The sequence below is a fragment of the Chelon labrosus genome (genome assembly GCF_963514085.1).
Source record: "Chelon labrosus genome assembly, chromosome: 22".
Lineage (NCBI taxonomy): Eukaryota > Metazoa > Chordata > Actinopteri > Mugiliformes > Mugilidae > Chelon > Chelon labrosus.
This window is the reverse complement of record NC_140355.1, coordinates 21,126,142-21,146,460: the sequence shown is the minus strand read 5'-3', so window position 1 is coordinate 21,146,460 and position 20,319 is coordinate 21,126,142. Positions and strand designations below refer to the sequence as shown.

At 43.7% G+C, this 20,319-nt stretch overlaps 1 protein-coding gene across 1 annotated transcript in view; it reads left to right on the top strand.

The window, feature by feature from the left end:
• Nucleotides 1-20,319, top strand: part of adamts6 (ADAM metallopeptidase with thrombospondin type 1 motif, 6) — a 70,755-nt gene that overhangs the window by 26,341 nt on the left and 24,095 nt on the right. The window contains 5 exon segments of the mRNA XM_084571875.1: nt 3,201-3,308; nt 7,781-7,926; nt 10,487-10,550; nt 14,183-14,285; nt 16,235-16,368. Of these exon segments, the coding sequence (XP_084428001.1) occupies nt 3,201-3,308; nt 7,781-7,926; nt 10,487-10,550; nt 14,183-14,285; nt 16,235-16,368 (555 nt within the window).

Below are 20,319 nucleotides of genomic sequence, written 5' to 3'. Positions count from 1 at the left end.
AATGTCACGTTGTAGTTGTAATATTTCACTGGTGGAACATTAGGACACAAGGGCTGGGAGATAACAAGATGATTTGTAAGATTTGCAGCGAAACCACAAATCTGCATCGCGTTCGTTTATCTTCGGGGCCGGGACGGAAATGCAGCACCACGCGTGACCTGGTGTGAAGAGAGACTGTGTGAACGGGGCATGTAACGGACCCCCAGACGGTCGGTCACCGGAACAGCTTCATTTTATTTCCTAAGAACAAAAACCGCTTCAGGCGACGAGTGATAGTGTCGGATAATAAGTTCCTTGTCGTGATTTGGCACCAATCAGAGCAGCGGCTTAATCACTGCGAACCGTTCGTCCTTTAAAGTTATTTAGATGTCGATCTACACCGATCAGCCACAACATTATGACCACTGGCAGGAGAAGTGAATAACATTGACCATCTTGTGACAATTCAGTGTTCTGCTGGTAAACTTTTGGACCTGGCATTCATTGGTGTGGATGTTACTTAGACATGTAGCACCCACCTAGACCAGACCAGGCACCCCCACCCCATAGCAATGACACTCCTTGATGGCAGCAGCCATCCCCAGCAGGATGCAGCATGACACAGACACACACACAAAAACACTTTAGGAACAACTAAAAAAAAACATGAAGAACAGCACAAGGTGTTGACCTGGCCTCCAAATTCACTAGATCCCAAACTGATCAAGTATCTGTGGGATGATCCACAGAGGCCCCTCCCCTCAAAGGCCCCCCCACTAACAACATTCAGTTGCCAGACACCACAGGACACCCTCAGAAGGCCCATGTCCATTCTCTGATGAGTCACCACAAGGGAGACCTACACAATACTAAGATATGGTCATAATGTTATGCCTGATCGGTGTATTTTACAACAACAGCCACGACTTAAAGCCGCGCCCAATCTGATTTGATCTAATCAGTTCCCAACAGAGAGACTCCAGACCAACTTTACGCCACAAAACATCTGGAGGATGAAGAAGTTGTCGTAGCTTCTGAGCTAAATCAGAACGACGACAACCGTATTCGGTCGTCTTCGAACCTTCAAGGTTTGTAATTGATTGATGAAAACTTTCAAAGTTTTAATTGGAAAGAAAAAACACAAAATAGAACCAGAGTTCTGTCAGATTTAAATATTTAAAAATAAACGCCAAGAGGAATAAAGGGTCTTGGACGGACGGTAGCTTGTCTCACACGTCAGCTCAATCCGGAAAACCCAACTACGAGGTTATTAACTGCAGCGACTTTAAATAAATAGTCATAAAACTTAATCCTCAGAGCATATACATGCTAATGACTGCATTAATCCTTTTAATTCATCCTGCAAATGCCTCAACGTTGCAACAAGAGCTCATCATCCTGAGGTAGCTAGCATTAGCATGCTAATGGTGGACACGCCGTAAAGGGCTGTAAAGGATAAAAGAAAAAGCTTTTACATCTGTCTTATTTTATTATTATAGTGCCGATTTTCAGGTTGTTTAAATCTCCACAGATTAAAGTGAACACCTACATGTTCACATAAACACACAGTTTATTAGTGACACCGAACTGAAACTAATGCTGCCATCAATCCTCCGCTCATGAAAGGTATAGTGTTTAGTTTCTGTTTAAAGCTTTATTGTTACTGCACATTAAACCCGACAGGTGTTTCTTTTATTCCGTCCAACCCGCCAGACATCAAACGGCCTTTCGCGGCGGCGACTGCGCAGGACCCACGCAGTCTGGCGGGCCGGGTTATTTGGTGTCAGTAAAACTCTGGCGACGCTGGATTTAATAAATTCAGACAATAGAAGCGAAAAATAAATCTGTCTTCAGCTGAACGGCTCACGGAGTCGTGATTGCTTTGGGATTCTGGAGCCGCTGCCAAACGAGTTCGGGGAACCGCTGATGCAGAGTCACACAACGGCGATATTTCACCCACGGTGCCTTCAGGGGGGGTTCGGCTAAATTTTAAAGATTTTAAAGACGATTGAAAGTCGAGTTTGGGGCGGTGCAGATGTTAAATCACTGTGTCAGAGGTGGGAAAAGTAATACAGACGTCAAGAGAGGAAGTCAGGGTTATTTAGAGCAATAATTTCGTGACAATGATGCGGCCCACTCCTCGGTTTTACTCCGACTGGTTTCCAGACCCCAAACAAACAACCTTTGATCGCTGTATTAGCGAGACCCCTGCCCTTTTTTTATCGCCAGCTTGTTCTCTCCTAACGTAAATCCATCAGGCCCGCGTCCCCGTTCGTTAAGGCCCCCGGCCCCCTGACCTTTTAGCATGGCTGAGATAGTGAATGAAGCTGCAGGGCGGCTTATTGAAACCAGCTGGGTCGAGGGGAGTCCCTGCAGCCAGAGATCGGCAGTTTGCTGCTTTATTTAATCTGGACAGGCTCAGGGAGCTGCGGGGCCGTGGCATATTTACTGACCCCGGGGTCAGGATCTATGCGTGGGATCATAACTCTCTTTCATGGGTCTGCTCTTCTGCCGTACACAGTTGTCCTGTAAAAGCCTTTGAAGTGGAGACGGGACGCGACCCGGTTCGGTTTAATGGGTAATCTAATGCGAGGTTGTGCGGCTCAGTCCTTGTAACATGTGTTCACTTTACGCTGTTATTTATCTGAGGGCAACTTAGTGCTGTCTTCCTGCTCTCTTAGTAATCTAAATGGATTCTCCTCATGTTCTAGACGCAGGAGTGATGATGTTTGCTCAGATCACTCAGTAATACTAAAGATATTTGTCAGGCCTGCACGTCGTCTTTATCTCAGACTTGGGGGGGCCCATTGCTCACTCTTGATTTCCCCCAAGAAGCCAAAATAGGATTTCTTGAACTGATGTCACGGTCCCGTGTGGTCTCGAGGTGAACGTGAGCAAACGTTAGTCATGGTGTTGATCCAGCTGACTCTTCATTTCTCATAAGAGAACATTAAGAGCACCCGCTGACCCTCGGCGTATTGCTCAAGATGCACGATGATCCGAAGCACATGGGGCTCTTGAAGATGCCTCTCAGCGGCCCTTGATGTGGTCTCATCAGCTCCTCTGATTTGATCCCCAATCGTGCAGATTTATAGATTTGCTTACACGCCGTTTGTGTTCGGTCCTTTCGTCTTCTCACAGCTGTCAGAAACAGCCAGATTTAACAATTTAACAAACGAATTGATTTATTCTGACCAACTTGCCTTTGCCTTCTTTCCTAGGAAGTGTGTAGAGAGCTCTGGTGCCTTAGCAAAAGCAACCGCTGTGTAACCAACAGTATCCCTGCTGCAGAGGGGACCCTGTGTCAGACTGGCAGCATCGAGAAGGGGGTAAGTGTTCTCATAAGACGAGTTCTTAAAGTTTACGTGTGCAGGTAGTGCATACAAAAACATAAAAAAACAACAACAAATCTGTGCATATTTCTAGAAACACGATTTGTGCACATGTGCAGAGCAAAAGAGCGTGATTTCTTTCCGTTCTGCAGCAGTCACCTTTAACTCAATGTAATAAATACTCCTCATCAAAATAAACTGAAGTACAACAATGCATTTAAAAAAAAAAAAACCTCTGTGCAGGAAAAATGCATCACTTCAACCAATCAGAAAATTATATAGCAACAGTCGCTAAGGAGGAGGGAAAAGACAGAAGCGAGTTTTGAGATTTGACAGATTTGTGACCTTTGGAAGTTACTTATTGTGATGCCTGATAGTTTGGTAAATGGTTGTACAAATAATGCCTGATGCACTTCCTGCACATTTTAATGTAAATAGTTGTAAATAACTTTGTTGTTTGCTAAATTTTTACATAAGCTTTTGAAATTTACAGTTTAGATTTACATTCTAAGTTATAAAAGTGGTTCATTAAACATGTTTGTGGTTGTCACAGTGAAAAATCTAACTTTTTCCTGCTCGGATTTTATATTTTAGTGTAGTTTTAAGTCCAGTGTGTTAATACAGTATGTCAAAATGAAAAAGTAACTGTAAAGTCACACATGTGAGGTTGTGCTGAAAAGAATGACACAAAACAAGGAGAGGTAAAATGTTTTTAAGATGAAACATGAAGGTAAAACCAAAAGTAGTCAAAAATTACACCATAGACCTCAGAGGGTTAAGGAATAGCTCCTTAAATAAATAAATAAATAATGGAGCTAGGAACTTGAAATTTGGTCCACCCATTCCTGGGACATATGAGACTTGTCCAGTGGAGGCACAGACTTCCTGCACCACTGACAACCGTTGGGGACATAGTCAAAAAATGGCAAAAATGGCTGACGATAAAAATGACCAAATGAATTCTGTTGTAAATTACCACTAAATGATATTGATTCATAAGCATTATACTAAATAAACCCATTACATGCAAATTCCAGGACCGCTTAGCTAGCTCTAGTATCAAAGCATAATTAATTAATTAATTAATTTAACCTTTAATTGTCCCGCAATGGTGTTTGACCCATCTATTCATTCACACAGTAGCGTGTACAGTTGGAGCAGTGGGCAGCAGCCCGGGGAGCAATTTGGGGGTTAGTGGGTCACCTCTAACCACTACTCCACAGCTCCCCCCCATAAAGATCTCATTCACGCAGAGACAGGAAGAACATGCAAACTACACACAGCTGGCCAATGGCTTTGAACCCAGAACCTTCTGAGGCATCAGCGCTAACCACCAAACCACCAATGGCAAACATGCGTAGCTAGCGATTGCTAAAGTAAAACTACCTTTAGTGATGTTTTATTCATCTGTTAACATGCCAGATTAACCAAGACTGTGACAGGATGGTAGCTGAGCACGGTATGGTGCCGTAAAAACCTGGTTGAAAGTTATTACGATCTTCTGATTTAATACACAAACGCTAACGTTGGGGGAAAACCACTCGAACACACACCTGTAGAAAATATCAGGGACTGAAGCGGGGAAACACTCCTACCCTACGCAAATCAGACAGCAGCAACGCAACGAAAATCACGTGTGTTCTACGGTTAAATTTACAGTCGCCGTAGTCGAATTTACTCGGCAGCTTAACGTCAACTTTTTCATCAGACCTGATGAGTTTAATTTATCTGGCCTTGCTGCTGTGACTTCATCTGAATACCAAACTGTCCTCGTGACATTTCCTGCAGCCTCCTTCTGTGCATCATCCAGAGGAAACTGACGCATATTAAGGTTTGCTTTTAAACTGACGTCAGTCCTGCAGCGAATTCCTGCAGGGAAGAAGATTCAGAGGTGGAAACTTCAAATAAAACTAGAACTGTCCTCCTGAACGAACCCTGTGACCGTCACACATGGGACATGAAGCACTCGTACGCTCTTCTGTGTGTGCAGCAGTCACCGCTCAACTGGTGGGATCTCACTGCCTCGACTTTCACTGTGGGAAGGGATACGATTCCCTGAGTGTGCGCTAATGCTACAACACACACACACACACACACACACATAAGCAGGCCAGGCCTTAGGTCATCAGTCCGCTGTTGATGCCAGCCAGGTTAGAGGAGACAGTTTTAACACGGATTACGGCGGCCATTGTCACCGGATGGTCCGACGTCTAAAAGGGAAGAATGGGAGAGTGTCACGAGCTGTCACCCGTGATTACCATTAGCTCAGTGGAGACTTTGAGGGCCGGGGCCCACGGACAGGGTCCTGGACAACACAGGGGGCCCCAGGTTGAGCCCCGGGGGCTTTGGAACAGCTTTTTTGGAGCAGCTTTAGGAGAGCCAGCGGCGGGACGGCTTCAAAGCAATACGACTGTCAGCCATTTCTCACCCAGCGTGTAATGGAGAGAGGCCCCTCCAGCAGGAGCAGGAAGAGACGGAGGCAGAGGCTGTGGGTGGTTGGGAGGGGGGTGGGCGCTCGGCAGAGAGGCGGAAACAGAGGGGAGTTTTAAAAATTAACCCACGGACGTATACCGTCTTCTCCTCGCTCCCTCCGCTAATCCCCTTAAGACAGCGTCTCAGGACGTGAATGAGTAGGAGAAAGAGGACAGTGGCCCAACGTAGCCCTCACCTTGACTGTCCCTGTCTCTCTGGGTTATTAACCCACTGACACAGTTGGGGAGACAAAGGGCCGTCTCTGATCCCCTCGCCTCTCTGGACCTCTGAACGGATTATCTCCGGGCTTAGCGCTCCGCTCACCTGCCTCTGAAACCAGCTCACAGTGCAGCCCAGACCTGAACACACTCTGCTGCAAAAACACACAAAATCTAAACCAGAAGTCATTCTTTTAATTAAGATTTTATGTGTGCAGCAGAATTACAAACAGAATCTGACAAATTAAGAACAAATGGAACCAAATGCACTAATGAAAGAAACAGTTCTGCAGTTTGGAAAATAATAAAAACGACTGTGTCTGTTTCAGGGTGTTAATTGGTGTTCGTTTGGCCCTGGTTACTTCCTGGGTCTTTATGCTAAGCTAGGCTAAACCCAAGCTAACCCACCTTAAAGGGGCTTACACACACTTTTTTGGTATTTGAAGTTCACTTTGAAAACCAGAAATGATGCTGTATTTTCCTTCACTGAAACAGGAAGTAGCAAACAGCATGTTGAGTTTCCAGGTCTCTCTGGTCCAGGAAGTAGTGTCCATGGTGACCACTGGTCCAGGTTTCTCTGGTCCAGGAAGTAGTCTTCATGGTGACCACTGGTCCAAGAAGTAGTCTCCATGGTGACCACTGGTCCAGGAAGCAGTCTCCATGGTGACCACTGGTCCAGGTTTCTCTGGACCAGGAAGTAGTCTCCATGATGACCACTGGTCCAGGAAATAGTCTCCATGGTGACCACTGGTCCAGGTTTCTCTGGTCCAGGAAGTAGTCTCCATGATGACCACTGGTCCAGGTCTCTCTGGTCCAGGAAGTAGTCTCCATGCTGACCACTGGTCCAGGAAGTAGTCTCCATGCTGACCACTGGTCCAGGTTTCTCTGGTCCAGAAAGTAGTCTTCATGGTGACCACTGGTCCAGGAAGTAGTCTTCATGGTGACCACTGGTCCAGGAAGTAGTCTCCATTATTTTTTTTATTTTAGAGTCTAAAACCAAACTAAAAATACCAAAAACTACATGGACCGTGGTTCATACCCATAGTGTCATTGACTTTATTTCATCTAGACTAAGTAAAGACTAGGCTCCGTGTAGTTTTCAGTATTTATCTTCGTCTTCTTCTACAAAATCTTCTGGTTTCATATGAATCAAGTAACAGCTGTTTTCTCCTTTAGTTCTCTGTCAGTTTTATTTTTTGTAACATATTAAAGGACAAAAGGTGAATTTACTTTTCGATTTAGTTTATTAAACTGAAAATCAAATAAACTGCCATTCTTTAATTTATTTTAATCGAAATCCAAACTTGAAATGTGCTCGGGAACGGCGTTACCAGGGCAACCGGAGCCTGGAACGTCCCGACAACTCAGGATGAGATTTATCAGTTTATGAAAAAAAAAATAAGAAAAAGCGAATGCTGAACTATTCCTTTAATGATAAAATAAACTGCAGGTAAAGGGGTAAACCAGGACAGAAAATGAACGGTTAGAGAGGAGCAGCTACAGGACTGATGCAGAAATAGACATCATAGGATGAGTGATGGTGTAATCACCAGTTACTTTTTGTGTATATACGTGGTTTTAAAGATGGAGAAGGAGGGGGGTTGAGTTAATGTAGGAAAACTTCATCAGTCAGTTTGTGTATAGTCTAAATTTCACTCTCTACCCATGCACGTGGATTTATGTGAGCTCCTAAACTGTTGGAAAACTGTAAAACTGACACTGAAGTATTTTGAGTCTCTCTTTGAGTCTCTCTCCTTCTCTCTGCTTCTGCCCGGACAGTGGTGCTACCAGGGGGAGTGCGTGGCATTCGGTACCTGGCCTCAGAGCGTGGACGGGGGCTGGGGTCCGTGGTCGATGTGGGGGGAGTGCAGCAGGACCTGTGGGGGCGGTGTTTCCTCCTCCATGAGGCACTGTGACAGCCCAGCGTAAGTAGGCAAAGTAAGCCACAGCAAACTGAACACACACAACCAGGTCCTGCCTACAGGTGTGTGTGTGTTTGTGTGTGTGTGTGTGTGTGTGTTGTATGGATGTGTGTGTAGAATTGTAGCAACTAGACTGTGTTTAATTTCATGGTTAACTCCTGCAGGATGTGATGAAGCTTTTAACTCAACCTATGACTGTAATGGACAGGGGTGTGGTCTGGAACTAAAGGAAGTGATATGTTAACTATGGGATATACACCGATCAGGCATAACATTATGACCACCTTCCTAATATTGTGTAGGTCTCCCTTGTGGTGACTCATCAGAGGATGGACATGGGCCTTCTGAGGGTGTCCTGTGGTGTCTGGTAGCAGAATATTGTTAGTGGGGGGGCCTTTGAGGGGAGGGGCCTCTGTGGATCATCCCACAGATACTTGATCAGTTTGGGATCTAGTGAATTTGGAGGCCAGGTCAACACCTTGTGCTGTTCTTCATGTTTTTTTTAGTTGTTCCTAAAGCGTTTTTGTGTTGGGATGGCTGCTGCCATCAAGGAGTGTCATTGCTATGGGGTGGGGGTGCCTGGTCTGGTCTAGTTGGGTGCTACATGTCTAAGTAACCTCCACACCACTGAATGCCAGGTCCAGAAGTTTCCCAGCAGAACAGTGAATTATCACAAGATGGTCAATGTTATTCACTTCTCCTGCCAGTGGTCATAATGTTATGCCTGACCTTAAGAGTTTCCATCCATTTTCATCCGCTTATCAACAGGCGTGGTATTCCAGACATCCTACTACTTAGCATCTCATAGTAGTTGATCATGAGGATCATTTTGCTCAACAACTTGAAGTTACAACTCTTTTATTTCGGTCTCTACACAAAGTTCATGACCATATGTGAAGGTTGGAACGTAAACTGACTGGTGAATGAAAAGCATTATCCTTAAAGGCTCTTATATAGCACTGTGGGACATAGATGGTGTAGCCTACGCCGGTGCGATCCATTTATACTTGTGCTCTTGTCAGTCTGACCTTTCCCTGTAACAACTCCACCCAAACACTAGTCGGCGCTGTGTCTTTGTTTCGACTTCCTGCTTCACTTTCAACCAACTTTAGCTGAAATTTCACCAAAGACGAGTCGAACAAATGTTTGAACCTCCTCAGTTAACCTTTCCTCCATGTGTTCCGTCTTTATTGATCCAAAACAATCAATTCGAAAATTGCGATGGAGATGGAGAAGCAGCCAGAAATACTAAAACAGAAACACCAAACGGACCAATCAATCAGCAATGCGTAGTTACATTTCTGAACAACACCCAGAGATACTTAAACACACTTTCTTGCAGCGCCAAACTGCTGAGCAGGTCCCGGTTTGATCCTCGCCACTTAAAAGCGGGTTTAAAAAGAAATTTGGTGTAACTGACGAGTCTAGAATAAGTTATTAGGTGCAAAGTGTCACTTAAAGTGAAGGGATGAGTGGCTGTAACAGAAAACTGACCCACAGGGCGAAGGAGAATGTCTTAAAATCGACGATCAATCACTGTTGCGCGTGTCGACCAAGACAAACACACCTTTAAATGTCGTTCTCTGTAAGATTTAAAGCTGCAAATGAGCTAAAATCATCACAAAGACGAATATTTATCATATTAACTGCTGAGAAAATACAATCTTTGTGTTGAAAGTCTTTGCGGTTTGAGGTCTGCCGTGTAGCATGTGCAGGAAGCTAAGACAGAGCTCCTTCTTTAGAGATTAGAGGGATGCGTAGTTTTGTTTTAAAGCCTCCCCCCTCCTCCTCCAACCTCACCCCCCTATGCGTCCTCACCAGACAAATCACTGACCGGCGCATCGTCGGCTGGCTGGTTGGCTGGCTGGCAGACATCTGGGATCTTTATCCTCCCTCCGTTGCAGCATTCCTCTGTTTTGAAAGCGAAGGTATTACGTCAAACACGTCACGGGACGAAAGGGTGAACCAGAGGGAAGGGGGGAAAAGAGATGGGGGGGGGCATAATGTGGAACACCTGTGAAAGGTGATCGCCGCTGCTCAGGCATCAGTGCAAAGGAGGAGGGAGGCAGAAAAAACAGATCCAGACCAGCCTCCAACACATTCATTACAGAGCCTGTCTTTCTCTAGCAGTGAAGTGGAAATAGTCGTGGAGGGGAAAGGAGGGAGATGGGGGGGGGGGACGTTGGCGGGACAGGGGGTGAAGGCGAGAAGAAGGAGAGAGATGATAAGAGAAGAAAAACAAACCCTTATAGAGATAGATAGTCGTAGATGAGCGGTCGGAGAGTAGACGAACGAGAGGGAGAGAGGTTACGGACTTTTTGGTTTCTCTCCCGAAAAAAATCTAAATGTCATGTCACACTAAAGAGCTCCGGGAAGGCAGCTTGGATTTCATGAATGAATCGCTGGCACTCAAACACACTTTGTGTTCTGGCACAGACCTTTTATTTTTTTTTGTTTCAGTCACCAACACTACTTCCTATATCCTAAAAGAGGGTTTCTTTTAAGAGTTCAATGTGATTTTCTGACTGACTGACACTCATTTTAATTGTCTTGTGTCTCTCAGGCCGTCCGGAGGAGGCAAGTACTGTCTCGGAGAGAGGAAACGATACAGATCCTGTAACACTGATGTGAGTTTTCTGCTTCTACTTCTGCCTCCTCTCTGCAGAACATGTTATCTTTACAGGCTGCACGTCAAGCCCTCCGACATATTTCCTTCCTGGAACGACGGCGACGAACGAAAATTCAATATCCCCCCGGTGTCTTCGGGTTTATTCGCTCCTTTGTCACTTTTCAGTTCATATATTGTTCGGGACACTCCGCTCCAGTCAAACGATGATGACAGCTTCGGAGCGTATTTCATTGAAAAAGCGATTCGCAGACGTTTTCCTTTTTCTTTTTTTAGGGCTCTGGAGCAAAGCTTTAAACAAATATTTGACATGGCCGCGAGCTGAGATCTCTGTTCAACTATTTCTAGGTGGCCCTGCTGCTGCTTTTTTTTTTTTTTCTGCTAGGTGAAAATTGAAATAGTTCGGGCCCCGCTGGATGTTTTACCGCAGCGCTTAAAAATAACAGCTCTAGAGCAAGGACCGAGTGTTTTTGTTGGAAAACAAACATCCCCCCTAACCGCCGTTTCATCACACTGACCACACCTTATCCAAGGAAATGTGTGTGAGAGGGAACCAGATATATGCATAATGACAAATACTCACATGCATAAACCAGGGGTTCTACTTTTTATGTATTTCTTGTTGCTACTAAACTGGTATTGGTCCTATGAGAGATCACTTTATATTTAGATTAGCCCATTGCTGTCTAGACTCCACTAATGATTAGCTTCAAAGATGATTAAAGGGATATTTCAGCAGTTTATTAACGTACTTCAGTACAGATATACTCTAGTTGCTGTTTTTCCAGCGAGCGAATTTAGCAAATTTAGCAGAAATGGAGCTAATGCGATAAATTATCGCGCCATATAAGAGATAGATGAAGTTAAGGGATCTAAAAAATTGTTAGAAATCATCCTCAGAAGGGCAGGAATGGGTGCACCAAATTTCATGACAATCCTTACATTTATTGAGTCGATTAACTCAAAAAATATCCCAGACGTCATTAGAGTCAGTCCTCTGGTGACCATGAGTATCTGTTCAGTGTGTCCTGACAATCGTGCATGGAGCTATAGATCTTTATTTGGATAAATTAAAACATGTTGTGTCGTCAGATGAGAAGTCGAAAGGGTCATCAAAAGGATTAGGATTCATCCTCTGATGACCATGAATATCTGTTTGAAATAAAGCTTTTATTGGATATTATAGTCTAAACAGACATTTCATCACTAATTAAATGACTTTGATGTGTAAAATTAGCGGTATTCCCTTTTTCATTAGGACATTAGAGGACGGAAGGAGCAGGATATCTTTAGGATTCATCCTCTGGTGACAATGAATATCTATCAAAAGTGCCATGTCAATCTTGCATGGTGCAATAGATGTTGAGATCTTATTAAAACTTTTAGCAGCTTGTGTCGTCAGACGAGCACCCCAAAGGGTCACCAAACCCATTAGGATTCATCCTCTGGGCACCGTGAATACTTGTCCAGGATTTGATGACAATCCTGCGCTGTGCAATAGATGTTAAGATCTTTGTTTTGATAAATACTAACTAAGACATAAGATAAGTCAAAAAAGTCACCAAAATTGTTAGGATTCGTCCTCTGGTGACTCTGAATGTCTGTTTTAAGATTCCATGACAATCATGCATGTTGTCATACAGGGTGGTGGTATTAATGGTATTAGAATTGATCCTCTGGCGACCGTGAGTATCTCTTCAAAGTGTCATGACAATACAGCCAGTGTAAAAGACCTTTCTGTGGATAAATTAAAACTTTTAGCAGCTTTTGTTGTCAGATGAGAAGTTGAAAGGGTCCCCGAAATGATTAGGATTCATCCTCTGGTGACCATGAATATATGTTCCTCTGGTGACCATGAATATATGTTCAAGACAGTCTTGGGTGGTGCAAAAGATGTTGAGATCTTTCTTTATTTAAACTTTTAGCAGCTCGTGTCGTCAGATGAGCAGTCCAAAGGATCACTGAAATCATTAGGATTCATCCTCTGGGCACCATGAATATCATTTCGAAATAAAGCTTTTATTGGATATTATAGTCAAGACAGACTTCTCATCACTAATTAACTGACCTTGATGTGTAAAATTAGTCATTATACATTTAGAACAGAAGGAGTAAATCATTAGGATTTATCCTCTGGGCACCATGAATATTTGTTCAGGATTTCATGAAAATCTTGCTTGGTGCAATAGATATTTAGATGTTGAGATCTTTTTTTGGATAAACTAAAACGTTTAGCTGCTCGTGTCGTCAGATAAGCAGTCTAAAGGATCACCAAAATCATTAGGATTCATCCTCTGGGCACCACGAATAGCCTCAAATTAGCAGCGTTCCCTTTCACGTTGGTAAATTGGAGGACGCTGGTGTTGTCATACATATTAAATTGATTATTTGATTGGCCAGAAACAAAATATATTAGTTTAGTATGAAGGAACTCCAAACACTCTCCTGTCCCAGTGACCTGTTGAATTTTTAGTGCTTTTCAAACAGCAGATCAACAGATTGATCAATAATGCAACTAACAGTTGAACTTTAAAGTCCTTTAAACACCTGTAAATCTCCCTGTTTTGTCATTCCAGCACACATTTGAAATAATATTATTCCGTCTCTTCGGACTCGATCTGCGCGTTTGATGTGACAGTTTAAAGCTGCCACATTGGCAAAACACTGGAGCTGGTAATGAAAGTGGACTCCTGGACTCCCCATGGCCCACTCCAGCACGGAACACTTACAGCATTTGAAATACAGCTTTGACCTGAGAGCTTTTATTTGTCCCGGGGGAGTGTGTTTTGGGGGTTTCTATGGACCTTTTCACACCAATAAAGCGAGTGCCATCCCACGTTAGGGCATCCAAGAATCCGAGCCAGATCCAGGTCTGCACCAGCCCGGACCAGCGCAGCGCTGTCTACGTCTTCTGTTTATGTTTCTAATTACCCAGCCAAAGAAATGCTTCATCATCCACCATAAATCTGCGCAGGAGCATTCCCTCCAAACGCAAAACACAGTCCTCCCAGGCAGGAATTCCGCGAAACGAGTCTGTTTTAGTGCCTGAAAATAAAATGTGACATCTTAATACAGACTCTGTCCAGCTGTTAATAATGCTGTTGTCTGCGAAAGTAAATAAATAGTCTAAGAGGATAACTCAGTTAAGTCAAATGGCAACAACGTGCTAGCCTGCATCTCCAGACTTGTATGAATGCAGACTCAGAGGTTTGGATGTTTATTCCACTCTTTGAGGCTCATGTTGTCGACGTTAGATTTATTTTTTTTTTTTGTCAAATTTAGACGTTTATCTTTGCGTGGCGATGCTGGTGTTAATTTCCAGACATCATAACATTTGTAGGATAAGCATTAAACTTAATGGACAGCACGTTTTTATGCAGCTCTATGTGAATCCATTACTGGCAACAAAACCAGAAGCCTACTGTTTGCTGAGTGTTCCTTTTTTTAATCCAACTTCCAATCATCCAAGTAGATTTTTCCATTATATAGGTCACTTCATGTTGTATACAAGCAAATTAAATGCTTAGACATTGTTTAAAGTATATTCAGTCTGGTATAAGACATGCTAAAAACCCTAATATGCTCCTTTAAACATCTACAATTCAACTTCTTTGGTTTGTTTTTTTTCTGCAGGCCTGTCCTGCAGGAGCTCGGGATTTCCGGGAGAAGCAGTGCGCCGATTTTGACAGCATGCCTTTCCGTGGGAAGTACTACAACTGGAAACCTTACACCGGCGGTGAGTTCAAGGCTCTGCGGCATCAACCGTTTGCGCAGTGTTTTATATTAAATACCAAAACAAGCAACAGTCAACAGTCACGGACTCCCATTGAACAAATTACTTAAGACTGATGCCGGGCTCAGACTACAGGAGCGCTGGGCCATCTTATCCATCTTTTTATTCTATCCTCCCAATAATCTAGCCCGGACCTCGCTCAGGTTCATCTCAGATCATCCTCTGATTATTCAAATTTTGTAAAAGTGGTATCATGCGTCTATCACGGCTTTCCCCATGGTGCATGGAAGGCTAACGTTAGCTAGCATGTTACTGTAAATAGATACAAATCTGACATTGTTCTTGCTGAATAAGAATGTGCACATGTCTCTAAGCCACTTCTTTGGGAACAGTAGTGAATGGATTCTTATTTAACGACCCTGCACTAAATTGTACGAGCAAATCCGTTGGTGGAGACCAAAAACAGAGCTAAAATAGATCAAATATTTCACTTTCAATTCGTCCCAGAAACATCAGAAGTCATGTGTTGGTACAAGACCACGGCCTGTAGAATGAAAACACAGTTGAATCAACATCTCTCTCAGTTACTTGAAACAAATGCTGAATACCGTCATGGAGCTAAGATCTAGTGCAGGACTGTGCACAAGTGTACCTAATGAAGTGGCCAGTGAGCGTAGCCTTGTGTTCTTATTTTCTAAAGTGCAAAGTATGATAGGAATACAGCAAAAATGTTGCACAAACTGTTGATGACTCTGCTTCATGAGATCACATCAGACAGTGCATTCAAAGCCCCGTTGGCCTGCCACAGTAGGGGGGAAAATCAGTGTCGTAGTTTTTATGAACAGTTTGAAAGTGCCTCTTCACATTTCCCAATACTGGATTGACAGAGCAGACAAACACACTTTGAATATGACATGGTGAAAACAAAAAGTTCTGCTCTCATACTGCATGGAAGTCTTTGGCTTCTTACTCGGTCAAGGACTCCCAGTCGTTTTTAAACCCCCTGCTTTAGTCGATGTAAACTGGAATGATAAATACTTAGCTCCCTAGAGCTCTGCACATCGGCTTTGCAGCAGCTCGCTCCGTCAAGTCTGCAGTCTGAAAACCTTCCCGTCATCCTTTCTGTGTCACAAAAGACGATTTGCAGGCCGGTCTGTCTTGTGTGCGCTGTTAACACCAGCGGATTGAAGGTCTGTTTGATGCGTAGGGAATTCTTTAGATTCCTCTACACTGAGCAGAGTTTGACGACCCTCGCTGTCCTGGCTGCTGCCGTCGCCGCTGCTGCTGCTCCTCCAGTCTGAGATTTTACAGGCTGAACTGACATTTTGACACATCTCAAGTCAAGAATCTCCCAGAAGGAGCGCTGGGACTCATTTTTCTTTTAGCCTTCTCTGGATCAACACGAACCGTCTGAGCCAGAATGGATGGAAGTTCTATTTTACCATCATAGTATTTGGCAGGAGTTTAGGAGTACGGGCCTGGTGTCATTCCCCATCCCCCCCATCTAAGTTCTCTCCTTGATGTCTGCAACTCGTGGAAAATATCCACTTAACTAAAAACACAAATAGCTCAAAGAAAAGTGATAACGTTGGAAGCATGTAAACACAGCTTTTGTTTTCCTTCGGCGTTGGAAGAGCTCAAGTCTGATCTTGTTCATCAAAGCGGCCTGTTTTGTCAAATCCGTCACCTCCCGACTCGCGGCGCTCCGTGTGCCGGGAGCCGCCACGTGAAAACAGCAGATAACCTACGCATGGATGTCGGAGCCATCTCTGCAGGAGTCGCGGTGACGTCAGGTTTTTGGGGTTTTAGATGAGAGACGATTATTATTGTCAACAAATGGAAAGGAGATCCCAGAGCTGGCTGCAACGTCCCGGGACGACGTTTGCTGGTCTCTACATCGAGGTCACGCTGTCTGCTACAGATAATGATGATGTTCTCTATCTGTATCCCAGGCGGTGTTAAGCCCTGTGCGTTGAACTGCTTGGCCGAGGGCTACAACTTCTACACAGAGCGCTCTCCTGCAGTCATAGACGGCACCCGGTGTCAGGCAGACTCTCTGGACATTTGCATCAACGGAGAGTGTAAGGTAAGGCAGCTTTCAACGTGAAGCTAAGTTTTACTTTGCTTACTTTGCACTTCATGCTTCTACTACTTACGTATTTGGTTTTATGTGATGGTAAGCTGACGCAAAGCCGACTACAATCCTGCTTCTTGCCTCCTGAACTTGAATACACAGCAGAGACTACAGCTGGCATTCTTCAGCAAAAGAAAATAACACTCCCTACCAGCAGGTGGCAGTAGTCCGTACACGTCAATGTTCAATACAGGAAACTGCCCTTGTTTTGAACATAGACTGTAGGAAAAAATGGACGACACGTCTCCTTTTCCATCCATCGGTCAAACTAACAAAATAATAAATCAAACTGAATGAGCTTACAAGACGAAAAAAGGTGCGGCAGATATGTTCAAGAAAATAAACAAATAAACGAAAAGACAACCAAAAAGGTAGCAGCCTACTAGTAGGTAAGCACAGATACGTCCAAGAAGAATTAACACACAGCTTTACGAAAGGACCGGGGAAAAGATAGGACTATAGAACAGAGAGCTCATGTGCTATATACTGTGCAATGCAGATATGTATAGCCTGTATAAAAACATGCAGCACCTCAGCACTGTCAATAGCATTTAATAGTACTCCACAGCGTCTGAAGCCTTCTCCGTGTCCTGCAGCTAAAGGTCTAAATAAATTTATCAAATAGTTAATGTTCAGCCGTTTGGTGAAGTTGTTAACTGACTGCTGTCAAGAGGATTTGGACCGTTCCTCTGCTAGCATTAGCATTAGCCTTTTGAGATGCATTGCAGTAGTGTTTTAGTTGTATTTCAGGAACTGACAGCAGTATGGGCTTCATCTTTAGTGAAGTATTACCACGCACTTTATGAACTGCTGCTAGTTTGCTGCAACGACCCACTGGGCTCCTCACCTGTCTTCTAGGAGGCATCCATGTTGTTAGTCGACATGATGCTTAAAGCGCAAAGTCGACAAAGTGACTAGTCCTGCAACTAATGGGTAAATGAGACATAAGGAAACTAATAAAACATAAAACTAATAAACATATACCATCCAAAAACAAGCTGAAACAAGAGCAGCTGGTCTTCTTGAGTTTCCTGAAGTCATCTGAGCAGCTTCTTCAGTTCTAAAGGACTGGTGGAGGAGTCTGGGTTTAAATAGAAACATCTGTCAGAATCCCACATGACTTCAGGGTCTATCAACAACCAGATACTCACCTGTAGACGGAGCAAACTGTTCTGATCCTCTCCACCAGTCTTTTATAACTGAATCACCTTCTTGGACGAGTTCAAGAGCCTCCACACGAAGACGAAGAGTAGATATAAACTATTAGAGGATATAAATATGTGAATAATCCTCGTTTGGTTCAGGCAGCGATGCAGTAGCTGACTCTGGTCCAAACAGAACCTGACACATCGATCGCTTTTCAGATCAACTGCAATAAAACAAAAGAAGGAGAAAAAAAAAGGATTGACCCAGCATGTTTTGACATTATCCTTAGTCACTGATATTTTGTCGAACTCCTGCCAGAGCGACATATTATCTCTCCATTAACTGACCCTGCAAGAGTTTCCTCAGCCTCTCTGCCAGGTTTTTTTTTTTTTTTTTTATCTCCGACAGCTCTGCTTTCCAGATACGCATAAATGCATAAACTGCCCGAGCACAAAACCCCAAAAAACGCACCATTCTCTCGGCAAGGAACAATCAGGCCTTTGAGCCGCCGATTGTGATCGAATGACGCTCGAGTGGCTCCTTTCTGACTCTTATCAGCTCCCTGCAGCCTCAAATAAGATTGTTTCCTAGTAAATAAAGCACAAAAATCATTGTTTTTTTATTGAATAATCATTTTGCACAGTGCATATTTGGAAAAAAGTGATTTAATAACAACGCAGAATAAGGTTTCATTGAAAGGAGTTGGCAGTTGATGGCGTCTTTGTTTTCACAAGCGTAAATCAGCATTTGCTTTGACTTCCACCTGACCGTACATTTCGATTCCCGCTTGGCATGAAAAGGCGGCGGCCCGTGCCCACGACGTTACTCTGATTGTAATATAAAAACACAACATAGTGTGGGCTTTAACACACACACACACTCATGCATCCCAATCCCCACCAAAAGGAGCATTACAGGTTTGTTTCCAGTCTGAATCCAGAGGTCGGCTCTCTGGGTTCGCTGCCACGCCGTGATAAATCTCTGGAACACTGTCTGCTTGGAAAGCTCCAAGAAAACACTCAAAGCTGCTACGATGTGCACATGTGCTGCAGAGAGAGAGAGAGAGAGACGGAGAGAGAGAGAGTAAGAAGCAGAGATCTAAAAGAGGAGTGGAAGCGTGAGTGACGGCAGAAATCCTTCACACCGCATTAACACGCATAAGCAGCTTAAAGGTTGTTACAATCCCGCTATCGGCTCGTCCTTTGTTAAGTCCGCGCGATGATACAACCCGGGATCTTTTTCTCAGATTTATATTTTTGTACTTGAGCCAACGCTGTCCCGATCAGGAATGCGGTGTTTTATGAACGTGCCATCATATGGAAATAGACTTAATACATGCTTACGCTGCAGATTCTCTCAGTTAAAGGGCCAATCTCCCAGATTTTAGTTTGAATAAATGTCCGTTAAGGCACCAGATGAAGTAGAAAACTGAAGAAATCGTGCTGAAGTCCTTTAGTTTACTGGATGTCTCTGGCGCAAAATCACACGCAACAGTTTTTCCTTCTGCTTAAGTTACAAGTAAACACCACCATGGCCAAATATAATACCTCATGCAACCATCAGAATAGATATAGAGGGGTGGTGTCAACCATTGCTAAATCGTTCAAAAGGAAAACATTACCTCTTGATGTGCTGGTTTCTCTCTATTCTTTCTGAGAATGTTTGCTGCACGTGGAGTAAACCTGCACAAGTGTTGTTCCAGTTCAAAGTACGAATCTGACCAAATGCCCCGCCCGTTTCATCCAGAACGCGAGTGGGCGGTTGGTACAGCCAGGTATCCCAGAATACATTTTGCAGGCGTCATCAAGCACGTTGCCATTGCATTTGCAAAACGACGTCCTGCATCCTCCTGTTCGCCAGAGTCTGTACTTCAGTGTCTAACCTGTCAGCTCCAAAGTTTGCAAACTTGGTACTGATAAATTAACCTCATATCGTGTGATGAGTTTCCAAGAGGGACAGAAACATGAAGGCTGCAAAACAAAGTGTTTGGAAAGATGAACAAAGCTGACGTTAGAGACTTGGAGACATCTCGGTTCATCTTCCTCTACTGAATCAATTCAGTGTTGTCAATAAAGCTAAAAAAACATACGTTTTACGTTTCATACATCTGATCAGATGATTTTATTTATGCTCAAGAAGACAGACAGCTGCTGTTAACCGTTTATTGCCAAAGACAGTAAAACTAAGAAGGTTAATTAAAAGCTTGGTAAGTTTCCAACAACTTTTTCTGCTCAGTAACCGATTAATCGTGCAATTGGCAGCTTTGTTGATGTGTTGCAGCTGAAATATATTGCCCTAGATATGTATTGCATCCACATGAACCTTTGGTATGATCCAGATTTATTGATTTCTGCTGCGGCTCAACCCACATGACACTCGTGATGCAAACTGGTGATGATTGCAATGCATAAAATCTCAATTTACTGCTCCGCTGTAGAGTTATATACACATAAAGAAACAGTGCAAAGTCCTGCATTGACAAATAAAAGTTGTTTTTTTTCTGTTAGATGTACTAAAATATTAGAAGTGAACTGAAGGAATGTCTCCTTTTCATCCAGCGTGTAGCGCATTAGCCCTAATCATCCACAGAAAACACTGAGTGTTGCAGCTCTTCGAGGCTGAATAATGAAAACCTTCAGTCGAAAAACCTACCGAATACCAGCGCAGCCCTCCCCCCTCACGCTCCCGCTCCCCCTCCCCCGTGAAGCTCCGAGGCATTACCGATCAAGCCATGAAGCAATCACTCCAAACTGAGCA